Below are 16953 nucleotides of genomic sequence, written 5' to 3'. Positions count from 1 at the left end.
AATATATTATGGTGTAGTAGATTCAATCTGTTGACCTGAACGTTGATGAGGTCAAGGCAAAATGAGTTTATTAGATGAAAACGGCCCTAAAGTCACGTATAAAGCTGGGAAATGTAAGAAACTATTCGTAGACTAATACGATTGATATGTGTCCCAGTTAAACGTTTTAATAAGCGAAGATATTCCATTGAATGAGTACATTTTTGATCCAATGTGCTCGAAAAGTGGGAAGTAGGCGTTCGTTCTGAATTAGGTAGCCGCTGCGGAAACTCCTTCTGGTCGCATCACTTAAAGCATGCTGATCTACGGATCGAGGAGCTTCTGTAGACCTATATTGGGGGATGCATGCAAGGCTAACGAGGAACGAGGAAAAAATGGGTTTATATGTGCGCGAAAAAAGTAGCCGAAAAAAATGCAAAAATAATCAGAGAGTAGTGTCGTACAAGAATAGGCACCTGTAGGCACATGCTGACTTCAATATTAACTCGCAATAAGCGGTAGATTACTTTAAATTATTTATTAATACAAATATAAAAATGATCTCTTGTGATCAGGTTACTTATTTATCGTCTACCGATTTATTTTCATATTAGTTGTCCCTCAGTCTTGTCTTCGCCCAAGTCTATTCATATTATATCCTCGTTTTACTTTTTATTCTTAAGTGATACTATCCGTTAAGTGTGAGCATCTATTTTGTGCCATAAATGTTTAAAAAAAAGTGTTTGCTTTGAATCTAGCATGCTTTTGGATTACGCGTTTGATGTAGAAAGTGGCATATCGAAACATTTCGTACCGTAAAAAAAACCGTTGACGAAAACTGTCTTTTTTCTTCTTCAACTTCCACCTAGTTGAAATGCTTCCGCATTGTTGAAATGTCTTGGAAAGTAACATTAAATGGAAATGGAATAACAAAGACATGAAACCGTGAATTACCCACTTACACTCGTGAATTAATCTAGCTATATCTCGCGACCATTACCTTAGGCCCCACCCTTCGGCGAGCCTCTAGCAAATGGCCCTATTCATGGCCAAGCCTGTTTGCGAATCTCCATCGAGGGAAGGCGTGCCTTCTCTATGGAAGGAAGTGATTTTGTGTGGTTGATAGATTTTACGAGAAAGGGTTTTTGACTTTGAGAATGTTGTTTCGGTTTCCCGAGGAGTAAGACGGATGCGGGCTTTTTTTTTGAAGGGGTGAGGACTAGGCAGGGGCAAGATGGATGGGTTTCGTAGCGAGATTCCTCAAAGGCGTAGATGGGCCCTTCGTTGCGTACGTCGCGGCGTGGGATGTGGGGTAGAGTTTCCCGGCTGTGCTGAATTTATATGCCTCGTATTCTTGGCAGTTTGTGCACTCTCAGAACTTATGCCTCTGTAGTTTGGAGTAAAGGGAAGAGTGGAAGATTTCTCTTGTTAATGGAAACAAGAGAAGGATTAAAAAAGGCCTTGGCAAAGCAAAGAAACTCGGAAATTACGAGGAAACTCGGACAAACTCGGTTTAGAGGTGGGCTTGACATGTAAATGCCACATCAAATTAATTAATAGTTTGAGTAATAGAATAGTGATATGTCCGGTGTATCTTCTTCCATTGCTCAGGGTCAGTATTGATAGATCGTGGTTTCTCTCAGGATCACTTTTGAGCTGTGCGAAATGATATCGCCGCTCTTGAGGATCAGCATTCAGGTTACTTTTTCCACGATGCAACACATACGTATGATTCGCTAACCGTAGTAATGATCTTGGCGGAGGATATGAGAACACCATCCGGAAACATGTGCAGAAGTTAGAAGAGAGGCCGATTTCTCTTGATAAAGGGGACAAGAGAAGGGTGGAGAAAGGTCTTGGCGCTTCAAAGAAACTCGGTCATTAGGTTTATGGGTGGGAATGTTTTAGGATATTGTAAATGCCACGCCAAGTTAATTAGTAATTTGAGTAATTGATTAGAGATATGTCACGTGTTTCCTCTTCCGTCGTCAAGGAACATCAAACAACCTCTATTTGACTGTGGTTTCTTTTAATATCCCTGTTTAGCTGTGCAAAATGAATTCGCCGCTCTTGGAGATCAACATTCATGCAACTTACGTCACAGCACATCGAATTGTAATTTGCAAACCATAGCAATTATTGTGGCGTAGGATATGAGATCACTGAAGCATGAGAAAGAGAATATTGTCAGATTTCCCTTGATTAAGGGAACAGGAGAAGGACGGAGAGAGGCCTTAATGGTGCAAAGAAACTCGGTAATTAGGTTTAGAGGTGGGCGTGACGTTGTAAATGCCATACCAAATAACTTAGGAATTGGGATTTGTCAGGTGTATCCTCTTCCATTGTTCAGAAAAATCAGACAACCTTAAGTGCGAAACAACTTCGCCGTTTTTGAAGATCACTTTAATCACGGCACTCCTACGTATGAATCGAAAACCATGGTAATGATTTTGGCGGAGGATATGAGATCACCATCCTAAAACCTGTGTAGGAGTGAAATAAGCAATTTATGCGTGTATTTTGAAAACAGTATGGGAGAGTGTTGGTCCAAGGCCGTGTATCTGGAGCATCGAATTACTGATCCAAGGGCCCTCGGATTAATTCTTGGATGAAGCCATAGGGCTCCCAGGTCCTGGGAGAAGATCTGGTCCCTCTGCTCTGAATTTGCGAATCACACACGCTTATGGCTTAGCCTGCTGGTAGCTCGACCCTAATCTATCCAAATCAACCTTAGGGTGGAATCAGCGTGCGAGAACATATAGTGGGTGTTATGGGAGTACTTTAACTGTGGCTGAATCTTTACTTTGTCCCCATAGAGTCGTAGCGAAAATTGTATTCCTAAACATATTTGTTTGAGTGTGCATCCATGTTTTTGTACGTAGATTTTCACAGATACTTTTGTCAATGTTGGTGGTTGCTTTTGGGAAATTCTGCGTAGGTAACATTATCTGCTCGTGACGTAAAGAAGTAGAATTATGTAGGTGTTTAAAGATTAGTCGATGGGAGAATTGAATAGAGAGCTGCGTTAAATCAATTCTACGATTGATGGCTGTTTATGGTCAATCTAAAATCGTGTTCGTGATAATAAAAATCTATCAATTTATAAAGTTTCAATGCTAATTTCCTCGAGAGAAGCAAAACATTAAGGCGAAGTCTGTGAATAAATGGTCGCTCCCTCCCATTCTCTTGAAAACCCTCCCAGTAGGAGGAGTGAAACGTCGAGCAGATAATGTTACCTACACAGCATTTCCTGAAAGCAACCACCAACATTCCATCCATGTTATTTTATCTTTTCTGTTACACTTGGAAGAGGAGTAACTGAATCATAATTAGTAAATAACAGGTGTATTGACTTCTAGAACAATCTATTTAATCACCGAACTTGTTTTTGTATTTTATTTGTTGAATTACCATATCTTTCTCGTATCACTTGTTTACAGCTTATTCCAAGTATGTAAGCGTTAAAATTTATCATTGTCCATTTTTTGGTTTGACGAACACGAAACACCCTGGTCACAGCTACTCTTTCGCAATGCATTGGTTTATGGGTATTTTTAACGTATTCAGAGTGTATTTATAAATATGGTAAGTTCGACGGTTATCTATGGTAATATGGGCTTTGGTCAACGTTGTAGTAGATTTTTATATTAAAAAATCGTTTTCAGATGTTTTTATCCCGGACAAATTTGGGATAGTATCTTGTGAGATTCCCTCGCTCAATTGCAAAAGCGAATGTTTAATTGCAGCCAGATAATGTTATTCATGTGAAATAATTTGTACTTAAAAGCGATGAATGGATTTGTGATAGCTGACATTTACAAAAAGTATTCGCAGTTCGTTCGGGCGACATACGATGATGAATTGTGTTTTTGTTTAATTTAATTTTTTGCAATATAGAACTTACTCCGGGTATTTCAAAATTTAGGGTGATACATGACTCACAGTGACATTAGATGTTTTTCCCAAAGCACCAAAATAACAGGAATATTTTACTATGGAGGGAATTATTACTCCTTAGTATGCTCATGCGGCAGCCTGTGAGTGTGGCAGCGGTATTCTTTTGCTTGCCTCACCCTTTGATACTATGGTGTGGAGATATAATCTTCCTTGGCGTCATTGAAGTTGAAATCAAACGCCCTAAAGTTCACTACTGCGGTATCGTGAACTAAAAGTGACTCTATAGGGCGGCGTGAGCTTGCTTTTGGTGCATGAAATCAAATCGTATTGCGATTCGGTCTGTGATGTGCATCTTCCCTCATGTCACGTTGGTGTCATGCATTAATCACTCACATTCTGCTTTCAGTTTAGATTTCGTTGCAATTTTCAATCACTGTGATTCAAATGATGGACTCATTGGTTTGGAAATGGTAATATCTACTGGTCGTCAGTAATCTTGTTTATCATTAATACTTAACGCCTTATTTTTTTCGTCTGGACTTTGAAGTCAACATCTTTTTAAACCATCATATTTGTATTTGTACCACCAAGAGAATTTACATGCCAATGTTATTTATTAATGTTATGCCTATTGATCGATTCGATGATAATGTGTTGAAATATTCTGAAATGAATGAATATGCTATTATATAAATTCCTACATGAGGTTCTAATCTGCCCATAAATACTCCGTTGGTGTAAAAACTGTCCCTTTTTGGTCAGTTAACTAACCATCTCTGTTTCCTAGGACTTTTTAGTTCATGGGAAATTTTTAGGAAAATGTAGGACCTTAGAAGACAGTAATATATGTAAAATGGCATTAAAATAGCGTTTATAGATTAAAATTTAGCTAGCCTATCAGGAAATAAAAGTCATCAGAATTTAGAGTGTAATGTGGTAACTAACAAGACAGCATTGATTTAGGAATTCTTTGGAAATTATCTCTTATGTTTGTTCTTTGTTTGGTTTCATCGATTTTTTTATCACTTAATTTGGTTTATTTTAGATGGTTGTGCATGCCTAGAATTCGCAAATTCGGAACATTCGCAAATGGAGGTTTGAGCGCTAGTTCTTTTCACTGGACATGTCAACGCGAAGATGAAATAATTAGGATAAAAGCATTTCGAGGATATGGCTTTGAAAATAACAATGGATGAGCACTGTAGTTTATTCCGTAATCATCCGTGGCAACTAATCTCGAGGAAATATTTCTCAGATTCTAATACCATTATAAAGAATTTGAGGAATGAAAGAGCATCATATGGAGAAAGCTGATCGCCCTCCAGCCCTTCTAGTTTCATATCCATATGTTTTTGGCTAAGAGAATGTTTATTTCGATTATTCCGGAGACAGTTCTCTCTCTCGTATATCTAATGAATTTTGGGCACTTATCTAGGAGCCAAAAATTATATTTTGTATTCGTATAGTCACAATCATTTTGAGTGAAAGTGCTTTACCGTATTCATGAGTACGAGTGATAAAATGTATATCATTTTTAGCACTTTCGCATAGGAGTTGGCGAATTTATATTTCGTGTAACTCAATCTCTTAGAATAGAGGATTAATTATCAGAGGATCACTACAAATAAAAAAAAAACGGATTACTTTAAATTGAAATCTCATAGTGTGTGTAATATTTTAGCATAAAGTTACATTAAATCAGGCCCATCAAAGGGAGGACATGAAAATTATTTCTCAAATATGCCTCAAGCTATAGTTTTAGTCTTCTTCTTAATATCTAGAGATTGATTTGTACATATTGTAATTTTTATCACCCAATAGGGGATGTATTGAGTGCTTATTTAGTTGCTATAGTGTCTTGAACTTCTAAAAGGAAAGTTTCTAATCGATTCAACCAATGGGATAGCACGATTTTTTCATGTGAGATGCCACGGTAGAGAATTATATGAAGCTGGTTGAGGTATTGGTGCTAGTGACTATTTTGGTTTCTCTTACAAATTTTTTGAAAGCACTATAGGTAAATATTCAGGGTTTTTATAATGGAATAAGTAAAAAAAGTCAGGAAAATACAATCGACTTTTTCTTGGTAGTCAGGCACACAAAGCGTCTTTTTGGGTAAAATTTACTTGCATGGCTGAGTACGACGACGCACATGGTCTCATGAGCGCAGCTTTCAAAATATCCTCTTGATTTAGGAACTCGGTGAAAGGCGCGTGAACTGGACGCGAGATTTTTTCGGCAGAACATTTGTAATTACTTCCAAGTTAAGCTCTCAGTGAACGTTGTTCTTCGGGCACATAATCCCTGTGAATGGGAAAAGGGAAGACTTTGAGCGCCCTTGGCAATCATCATCGCGTCTTCATCACGTCCTCTTCACTTTTGAAGTGTTAATCCGCCATTCTTAACCTCTCTCCCGGCCGGAGAGTGGAGGCCACATTACAGTTGAGTTTCGCGATGGCTCGCGAGGAGGTGTGTGAGGGTACCTACTCTGCCTGTGCCCTTTGCCTTCAGCTCCAGCCGACCGTGCAACCTGCTTCTCTTGTGACAGGGCGATTTCGGAGCACTGGGAAAGGGTCGGGAGAAATTCCGCGTGGTCGCTCCGGAAATTCCGTGTGTGAGCGGAGTTCGCAGATGGAGTTCTACGCTTTTCTCTCTCTCTTTCCGGCCAGCGCGAGGTCGAGTAGTGCGAGGCTATCGAAATGAAAACGGCCCCCCGTATGGTTTTCAAGCGTCGAAGAATTCCCTACGACTTTGAACCGTGGAATCCATGATGTAGAGAAACGGTACCTTTTCGAGATTAACTCCTCTGTCATACGAATTCACGTATTTGTGTAACTTTTTGTTATTTTTCTATTATGAGTTCTATTGTGTTGTGTAACTCCACAATGATCCTTATGGATGAGTCCAAGGACAATAAATCATATTATTATTATTTAATTTTTTCACAGCAGTTTTGCTGGTTTTAGGCGAGGTATGGGAATCACCAAGCACTCTCGTCTTTTTACTCTGTGCTGAAAAATTCTTTGACAATCCGACAAGTATTTAAAATTGGTGTATTTTTATCGTAATGAACAAGTTTTTCGGCAGTCCAATAGTTTGAAGACCTTGATGGATTGAATGAGGCACTACTCCTGTGGCAGAGACAATGATTGGTATTATATGTACTTTATCTGATTTCCACAATCTATTAATTTCATCTTTAAGTTCTTCATACTTTCCCATTTGGTTGGTGTAGGCTGTCGTGATACTATGCGAATTAGGTACGGTAATGTCTATCAAGTACGTTTCATTGCGAATTTAATGATCAGGTCTATTGCTATGGACTGTTTTATCGGTAATAATAAATCTTACAGTGATCGTCTTCAAGGATGGTCTTAGGTGTGTACTTATAATAATTATTGTTATTTATGTCTTGGTATATTTGGTTTCGTAATGATTTTTAACCTAGAGCACGCTTGGGAATGCTTATATTGAACCAAATATTTTTAAGTTACCGAAATATGCTGGGTTCTTGGATTATTTATCTTTTGAACTTGCGATGATGAGCATAATGATGGTAAGAATTAAAAGCTAAATTATTTTGCTAAGACTATGATAAAGTGTTGAAAAATTTCAACTCAGTAATTTGTTAATGTAAATAAGCATATAGCAACGATTACGGCAAGGCGGTGAATTCTTCTTCCAAGTGTTTGTTATAGGCTACTTTCGAAGTGCATTGATGTAGGTAGTTATATATCGATCTCTTAGATACTGAGAAAATGTGCGGTTCTGTCCTAATAACCATATCACTTTGTGTATAGAGAGGCAGGTCAGTCTGTAATTTATCGTAACTTATAGCGTTACTATTCGTCAACTTGAGTATTATGAGCGAGTCATATAAATATTTAGTCTGCGGATAAAAAAATCGGAGTAGCAAGTTATGAAAATTGGGCTATGATCATGTGGGGCTGAAGAGGCAGAGAAAAACTTGAAAACTATTGAGGAAAAGTGGATTTCATTGATTGCTAGTAAATTTGATGACGTCTCGAGTTTTTATATGGCCTGTAAATTCCTTAGAGAAACCCGGTTCATCGTTCAATTTCGGTTACCTTAGAGCAATACCATTATAATAATTCATTTCCTTAATCATTTTCTCTGGTAAACATTGCTCTCTTAAGGATTTTTTGAGTAATATGTACTCTCAAGCTTTGTTGATAATAAAGTTCTGGTAAGTTGTATTTCTGAAGTCATTTTCAGCGATCCAAAGTTTGATGCCGTTAAATTAACGCAAGAAATAGTTTCTAAGCACATTCGCACGCAAATGTAGTGGCAGTGTACTTTGTGGGGTAAACTGATGTAGTGACTCTTTGTATGCATTAAAAATCAGTACTTGTGTGCACCACAGTTGCTATTATATTATAAGAAACCTTCCAAGGAATTGATTTATAGTCGTAAAACGGAGGTCTTGAATAAACGTTCAGGAAGCAATAAATTTTCTGACTTCGTGCTGACCTCTATTTAATCGTTATGGAGGAGTTATCTGTAGTTTTTAAACAATTGAATAGTTAAATCTGCAAAGGATTTAGTTTCTTTTTTTTACAACAGAGGAAAAAACAATTATAATTAATGTAGAGTGGTCATAATTTTGCAAATAGAGGGATATGTGCCGTCTGAGTTGAGAGAGTTGGGTCTTGAGCCTCAAGCGTTTGTTAATAATGCGTCAACTGGAAAGCTCTGTTTTTATGTTCATGCATCACTGCACTGCCTTTCGTAAATCTCATTAATACATCCAATGAACGATTTTGTATCCATTGGAGGTTTAATTCAAATCGAAGGAATGCCTTTTGGAGCGTATTTTACGCTTTGGCTTGTAAAAAAGGCGTCATTCCATTAACTGATAGCGATTTTGATGTGTAGCGTGTTCCGTCGTTATTATGAGCTTGCACTCTCAGATTTAGGCACCTCGTGTGAATTAACGTCGTTGGTAATACTTTGATGTGGAATTCTCTGTTTTTACTTAATTCTTAGCTCCCGGAATCATGTCTGATACATATTTGATGAGGAATTCAGATTAATATTGCGGCACCTGACGTAGTGACGGCGTTTATTAACACGATTAAAAAGTCAGTCCGCCCTGTTACTTTGTTTTTTTTTTATGAAATGTGATACAAAATTTTACATAGCCCGTGGTGTATCAATTAGAGTACCTTTATAAACTAGCACCTGGAATTTTGGTCAGTTCAATCTTGGAATTGTTGCGTTTTAAATATGAATGACGTTTTTGTTTTATTCCTATTAATATGCTTAAACTATGCATTTAATAATATTATAGCATAATAGTTAAGATTGTGAATAATAATGGATTTAAAAATGAAGCATCAATTACGCCAACATTGTGTAAATGACCGTTTCTTCATTCGCCGAGAGACATCGTTGCGGTAAGTTATTTAAGTACAATAAAAAAGAGCTTTAATTATGAATAGGCGTAGAAAGTAGATTTTCCGTCGAAATTATTTCCTATGTTACCTTTAAAAAATACTATGCAGTTTTTCACTCCCTGCCAAACGCCTCTGTTGGTGGCTTGAATGGTATTATGCAGATGTAGATATCACTAATGGGTACAAATGTTTGTCTTTCACTGATTGCTTATCCCGAATGTTAATTTGAATGGGATATGGTAGAGCTCACCCAAAAATAACCTACAGGCGTGTGAAGGCAAGGTCCCTTCTTTGTTCCGCCTCGCAATTGAAAGGTGTTATCTTAGGAACGTCTGATAGCTTTACCTGGGTTTTGAACCAAAGATTGTTTAATCAAGCCTCTACCCACTAGGTCAGCATGGTCTTCTTAACATTTTTATTTCCATTAAACATACTTTTATTTTAAAATTCCTGGATATATAATATTCCCTCGTGAGAAAGTTTTCTTCACGTTACTTGAGTAGTTGAACTCTTCATTTATCGATATTTGCACAGCCTTATTTTATAAATTTGTAACTAATGTATTTTGAAGCACGAGGAAAGGAGTACTACGCCATTTACTGCTGCCATGATGCATCTCTGGCATCCATCTTTGTATAAATAATGGTTTCAGTGATTTATAATGCATATTATTTTCCGAAATTATCCTTGAATTTCAGTCGATATGTATGTCTACTGGGAACGGAATGCTTTTCAAGGCGTTCTTCAGTAATTTTTGAATGGTGAATTTTATCCGGACACATTTGATTATCTCATCAAATTGACCGCGCCATGAGAAGCATGGTCCATCATTAACAGATGAATGCAGTAATTCGTTCATTCTTGTATTCCACCAGTGAATGGATTGCCAAAGAAGCCAACGAAAGGAGTCAAAAGTGAGTGGTTTTTGTCTCCGTGTCGGTCTGTCTGTCCCTCTTTCTTCGACTCGAAATGTGTGTGGGGCGTTGGAGTGTCCCTTTTGGAGACAATTCCTCATTTTTCACGTTTATCTTTAGTTTCTCTCCGTTGCTTAAGTTTTCCGAGCCTTTGCATCCGCTTTGAAAGGCTATTCCTTTGAGAAAGGGAAAGTTTAAAGAGGCTGGGAGAATAAGGCGGACTTTGGAAATTGGTGAAGAGTAGAGGTAGAGTAGAGGTTTGGGTTTATTCCTACGAGGGACTAACTTATGCTAAACTAAGATTGTAACGAAAGAATTTCTTGATTATTAACGGAGTCCTGCAATGAGTAATAGAATAATGGGGCAAATAGGAACATGGATTCTATGATGATGCTAGAGCAATGCCAAACTATATGTATTCATTCATCATACATGTGGTTTTGTTAAATACATGAATCCTCGGATGATTACTTGAATATCCTCGCGAAAGCTTACATTGACCATAAGAGTGGTGTAGATAATATATACCAAATTTATTTATTCATTGTCATTAAATTAGCTGAACATGGAAATTGGCATGGGCCTACCCAGCGGGGGGCAGGAAGGGGCAGCTGACCCCCCTAGAAACAAAAGTAAATTTAGTTCAACGAAAGTTTTGTACAAATTGTCTTTAAATCCAAGAAAAGTGATATTAGTTTAAAACATGTAATTTCCGAGCAAATCATTTTAAATATAAATAATAGATTTTAGTAATAAAGAGCTGTTATAATTTTTTGAAACTTTGGTTTCCTTAACCTTTTCTGTGTTACAATCTAAACGAACTTGGCTTGCCCCCCCTCTAGTTTTGATCCTGGTTGCCATCTTTGTAATTGGGATGAATAAATTCTCAGTATTTTGTAGGACATCGCTTATATACATCTACGTATCCGTTGTGGATTCACTTGCGCAGTTTTGGATCTTAGTGAAATAAAATAAAATAAAATAAAATAAAATAAAAAACCAGGATTCCAGCAATGTGATATATTTAGATCGTTTAATGGACGGAGTTACGCACAGCAGCAAACAGAGCTGAGTGGTGTTGATCTTAAATTATCGACAAAATAGCGTATGGTTAGAATTAAATGCCAAACATTGAAGATCAGACGCGCCAAATATAATGAATTTAATTTAAAAATCAAAATGTATGCTGTAGAATTTAAGTTTTTTCCCGTGCATATATGTTGAATGTATGTTGTCCCTCGTTGGTTGATTTCGGACCCCGTAGTATCCCTCCAATTGAAAAATATAGGTCATCCTAACTGCCGTCCTAAAATAACGTCTTGGAGTACTTGAATGTTAGTTGATAGTACTCGGTTGATACCACTCGTTGAAGCTGATACATCTAAGTACTGCTGGGCATTAGGGTGCCAATAGATGGAGTGAAGTTTGAAGGGTTGTGTCAGAAGCGGCAGGAAAACACTAGAGAAATGGAGAAAGTGTGAGAGTGTATGAAAAGGGTCTGAAAAGTAAAGTTCTCAGAGTACAAGGGGAGAAGGGAGCCAAGTCCCAAGAGTTTTCCGCCGGGCGGCGCGGCGGGAGTTGTAACTTTTGCGAGTTTTGGAAACGTCTAAATTGCGAGAGGAAGCGAGCGGGCGGCTGGTGGCTCAGCGAAGAGGAAGTGAGTGAGGAGGATTTGAAACGGACGCATTCGAGTGGTCTAGGGGCTCAGAAGACGTCCATCAACGGGGAAAGGAGGCGAAGGATTCCAGAAGCTGAACGGAATTATTATTTCTCCGATCCCCGGCGAAAGACTTCCCAAGTTTTTAAGGTTAAAAACCACTCTTCAAGCGTCGTAAGTGCCAAGAGAGTTTTTAAGGCGACTAATTCGAGATGGTCTAATCCAAAAAAGACACGAAATCACGTCTCCTTAATCCTTAGTATATCAATCATGCCATATTTTTGAGTAGATTGTGGTAATGAAATTCGACTTCAATTAATTACTCCTGTATTATTATTGGCAGGTTTCAAACGTACTAAATCATAAAACAGGGAATGACTAATGCAATTTTTGCTATGTCATCATATACTTACTAATCAATAAGGAACAGTTGATTGAACAGCCTGGAAATATCTTCAGTCAACTTTAAATAAAGCCCCTATTGTATTTGTTATAATATTGAATTTCTAAAAATGTGTTGAGGTCAGTGTGAAAATGAAATTATTTGCCCGTGTATCAAGACCAGTATTACTTAACTTTCAGACCTCTAACAAGTTCGTTATTTGAGCCATTTTACCTACTTATTTATTTAATTGCCATTTAATATTTGAGGCATGTAAAATATTTATAAAACAAGCAAGGAAAATGTTGAGTATATACTTTTTGCGGTTTAGAGTTTTTGTACACCGTATTATCTCTATATTTACCTCTATTGCTCTATATTATCATGATGGAGGAAAAGTATCATTCCAGGGAGGATTATTTTTAATCCGTAAATTATTTCTCTTGTTTCAAAGAAAGGCCTCTAGAGCAGCAAGTTCTGCAATATGTGCTGCTGGGACATACTAGTATCTTCCTTTGATTGAGGAAAGATAAAAACTAATGTAAGATATATCGCTATATTCATTACATAATGAAAATCTGGACCAATCTGCTACCTCAAATGACGCCTAAATGACTCAATTACTTAATCATGGGCGTAACACGGAACTCGAGGATTATCCTAATTACACAGCCTACTGTGCCTGCTTAAAACATTTTTCGAGAATTTATTTATTTACCTGGAATATCTATTTACATGGAATTTTTTATCTAAAATTTTAATTAGCTGACGTCGAGTTTGATATTCTACTCTTCAGTGAAAATTTTATTATATTTTTATTTAATAGTTACTTAGAAATGTTCCTCGACGAGATAAACAACATAAAAATACCCCAGGTTGGGCAGAATCACAGGACACAAAAAAAGATATGAAAAACACTCACAGTACCTAACTCTGAGGAAGGTGGTAATGCGCCACCGAAAATTTACTGTGAGTGTTTTTTTATATCTTTTTTTTGTGTCCTGTGATTCTGCCCATCCTCTGGGGTATTCTTATTTAATAGTTTATATTCCTAGATATTACCTTTTATGTGAATACATTCAGTGCGTCTTACCTAACCAATGATACCGTGATATAAATATGCTTCGCAATGCATAATAATTTTTCTGAATCTCACTGCTAATGTAAGGAAAATTTCAGACTTGTTCATTCTTTCTCCGCAAGCAATGCCGTTATTCCTCGAGGAAGAGAAACAATCGGCATCTCACGATTTCCGTTCCCTTTGGGATTATCATTGGATGAAATTAGCTCCTCATTCATCCGAGCGGTGGCTTGCGAAGATGGTTTCCGAGGTGAGAGGTTCGTGGCGCGAGTTTTTTCTCCGCCTCGATATGAGATGAAAGGATGAGGTGGATGAGATATTAGTGGGGGTATTAGCGGAGTCGGGACGTGATGAGGTCTATTCATTTCGCGGAAGAATGGAGGCGGAGAGGAAAAGAGGCTCTCTTCTTTTCTCCGCCACTTTGGTGAGAGGTTCGGCCTCCCTCGTCGTCGAGCGCTTGCATACGGTGGATCTCCTCGTGGCCGTATGTACTCCAGCACTTAACGTTCATCCTCCCAGGGTGATGGGTTCGGTGCATACTTTTCCCGAATGTCACCGAGGTACGTAGGATGTTAATGCTTTCGAAAATATTTTCTTTTCCTCCTTCCCACCTTTTGTGTCAGCGGAGGAAAAGTACGCATTCAGTGCGGAGTTGGGGGGCGCACTTCTTGATTTTTTTAAAATTTCTCTTCGGAAGGGAATTTTAGCGCCCACACTGATGAAAAACATCTTCGTGTTCGCGCATTAAGCGGAGGAGTCGAATTGAAATGCATTCATCAGGAAGCTGAGAATCCTGTTTCTTGGCCTTTTTTGTTTTATTTCGGCCTTAAATGCATGGTATTAAGCATTTTCTAGTTTTAGGTCATTGGGAGTCAGTTGAACGCATTTTTCTGTTTCAAAACTTCCATATTTTTGGTGTATTAAAGTTCCTATATTTTTTATTAGTTTGGAGGCATTAGGAACTTTTCGTGTTTCAGGAAATTACGCGATACATTCATTTTATTTGTTGGAATGAAAATAATTTTAAAGAATTTGCAGTATTGACCTCCAGTTCAATATCACCCTGATAATTTTTCCTCGTTTTATCGTTGCTTGAAAATTGTTGATGTAAACAGTCAATTACGCTGGAAAATGTAGTACATAAATATACTTCTTCCAATCGAGGACCAAAACGGCCAAAATGTATTAAATATAATGTATACGAAAAAACCAATACTTCTTTCGGTTGACGATTTAAGAAGAGGCTCAGATTATCAAAATGAACATATCTGGGGCAGTATATGTTTAAAGTTGGTACGCCCTTTAGTTCAATTATGAGTAAATGCTCCCGTGATACCCTAAGTGTTCTTGGTATATTAGTGCAAAATATCAAGAAAAGTTCATTTGGTTGAACTGGAAAAGTGTTCGAGTGAAATGTTGCCATCACTGAGACAGTGATGAGAACGTTAGAAGTACTAAGCTGTAGACGAAGATCAATTTTCGTAGAAGTCTCGATTCCTTCTTGATCCGTTGTTTCATTAGCCTTTATCAGTCACTTTTTTTAACAACTAGATGCATGTGGTAATTTATCTAATACATTTTATCCAAGAAATAAGGCTCTGCAATAAGGTCACTATTTTAAATATGTATTTATTTACAAATCAAAGGATAGGTTTGAAAATATCGAGCAATGAAGTACCTCTTAAAAATGAGCGAGCTTAAATGATCGAAATTTCTGATTTTTTATCAGCATCGGGAGTTTCATATCATTTCTACGAATTTCATTACTGATACGCATGCTAAAAAAATCGTTAGTCTTATCAACATCCTTCTTAATCCCTATGGTAAATTTATTGTCTTCAATCGTTTTAATTCCCTTGTATGCCAAATGCGTGACAATGGATTTCCCGAAATGGATCTGGTTCCTTAACGGATCCAGAAGGGTTTCGTCATATTCTACAACACATATTTAGGAACAATATTCTATTGCACGTCTTTAGGTATTAGGACGGTATGAGTATGAATAATTTTCTTTGAAAAGTAATATTAAGGAGGTGAGTCGTTAGTCCCGCTTCATTTCTCCAAATTGGGCGGAACCCTTTTCCTCTCTGTGTCCGTTATCCTCGTCTTGTATCTTTAGCTTTGATAACGACGTCTCAAAGGATGAGCCGGTGCTCTAAGAGGCGGGGATGTAATAGCAGAGGAGGTGGGTCTTTGAAAAGCCAATATTTTAAGCTTCCCTCCGATCTTTGTGCTTCCGCTACCAAGGGAACATTGAACTCACCTGAGAATCGGGAACGGGAGCGAAAGATTTGGCCATCACCCATGTTGCCACCACGACCATCGGTACACCTGGAAATAGAGAAGAGAGAATATTAGTTGAGATTAATTGAGGCCCAAACTAGTGGTGTAATTAGGAATATGCTTTGGGGATGGGATAGGGGGGCCTGGGCCCGGGCTCCCCACAGGCAACGTAGAGTCCGGGTACGGGGGACTCCTTGGTCACCGGTCGGTATTCATTTACTCGTCTCACTGCCTTGGTATTAATCAATGATCTTGTCCATAAATAACCAAACAGTATGTTCATTCAATGAAATGCAATCCTAAGATTGCTGTACTGCAGATCTCTATTTCTATCAATTATAAACTATTTCCTTGTTTCCAGACGTTAATCTTCTTTGTGCCATTCTCTATCGGTACCAAATACTATCTCTAGGCCTCTTTCACAGGAATTTCCCTGAAAATTGCCGGCCTCGGTGGCCATGGGGTAAAATCCTTGGCTGCCAAAACGTAGGTCGCGGGTTCAAATCCCGCCTGGGAAGGTGGTTACTATCCAGGGCATGCATGTTTGTGCCATGCGTTTTTAATTCCTGCGTTGTAAAGGCCTCTATGTACTGTTTCAGAGGAAGTACGAAAATAAATTAAAAAATATTCCGTTCAGTGTATTAATCACGTAATTGCTATACGTCTTATGTCATAGCCATCCATCGGGTCCTTCTCTGGCGCATGACGGTCCTTTCTTGTCCTATTTTACCGCACATCTTGTTCCTCTTTCTATCCGTCCATTTTGTCTTCAGCAACAGTCGTCAGCACTAGATCTCGGAGGATTCCATTCTTATCTAATCAGTGATTCAATGGTCCAAGTTTCTTATCCACTGAGTGGCATGGCCCATGCCAATGCTTCGATTGTTTTTACTTGCTGCATCTTTGGTTCCATTCTAATGCTCTGAAAACAGAGGCGATCTTTTTGTCACAAATCGCGTCTAAGCTTGGACTATATGACACTTGATGTCTTTTTTGCCACCTTCTTTACCATCTAATATGAATAGAACGCTTTGGGAGCTAAAGTTCGGTATCTTTGTCAGTAGTCCTATTTGACAACACATCTTATTCGCAGGAAATTTAGGAGATGCTTAGAAGATCAATTGTTTTACTATGAATTTTTAACGAACTAATTTTAATATAACGATACCATCACAGTATTGCATGTAGTGAATTGATGTGCCGCTGTGGAAGCACTAATAGTTACATAAACACCAATCAGATGCCGTTCATTATCACTCATTGAAACTGTGTCAATATAGAGGAGCTAAAACTTACAATTTGAAAACACTTGAAGTCCCCGAAGGATAGGGAAACCTACAAGC

General features: G+C 38.0%; 1 protein-coding gene across 2 annotated transcripts in view; it reads right to left on the bottom strand.

Annotated features, from left to right (window-relative positions):
* The window catches only part of LOC124158979 (diuretic hormone receptor-like), a 532792-nt gene that overhangs the window by 95222 nt on the left and 420617 nt on the right, over positions 1–16953 (bottom strand). For both annotated transcript variants that reach the window (XM_046534429.1, XM_046534430.1), the window contains exon 8: positions 15591–15658. In XM_046534429.1, the coding sequence (XP_046390385.1) occupies positions 15591–15658 (68 nt within the window). The remainder of the gene's footprint in view (positions 1–15590; positions 15659–16953) is intronic.

The sequence above is a fragment of the Ischnura elegans genome, chromosome 5 (assembly GCF_921293095.1).
Source record: "Ischnura elegans chromosome 5, ioIscEleg1.1, whole genome shotgun sequence".
Taxonomy (NCBI): domain Eukaryota; kingdom Metazoa; phylum Arthropoda; class Insecta; order Odonata; family Coenagrionidae; genus Ischnura; species Ischnura elegans.
This window is presented reverse-complemented; position numbering and strand designations above follow the sequence as displayed.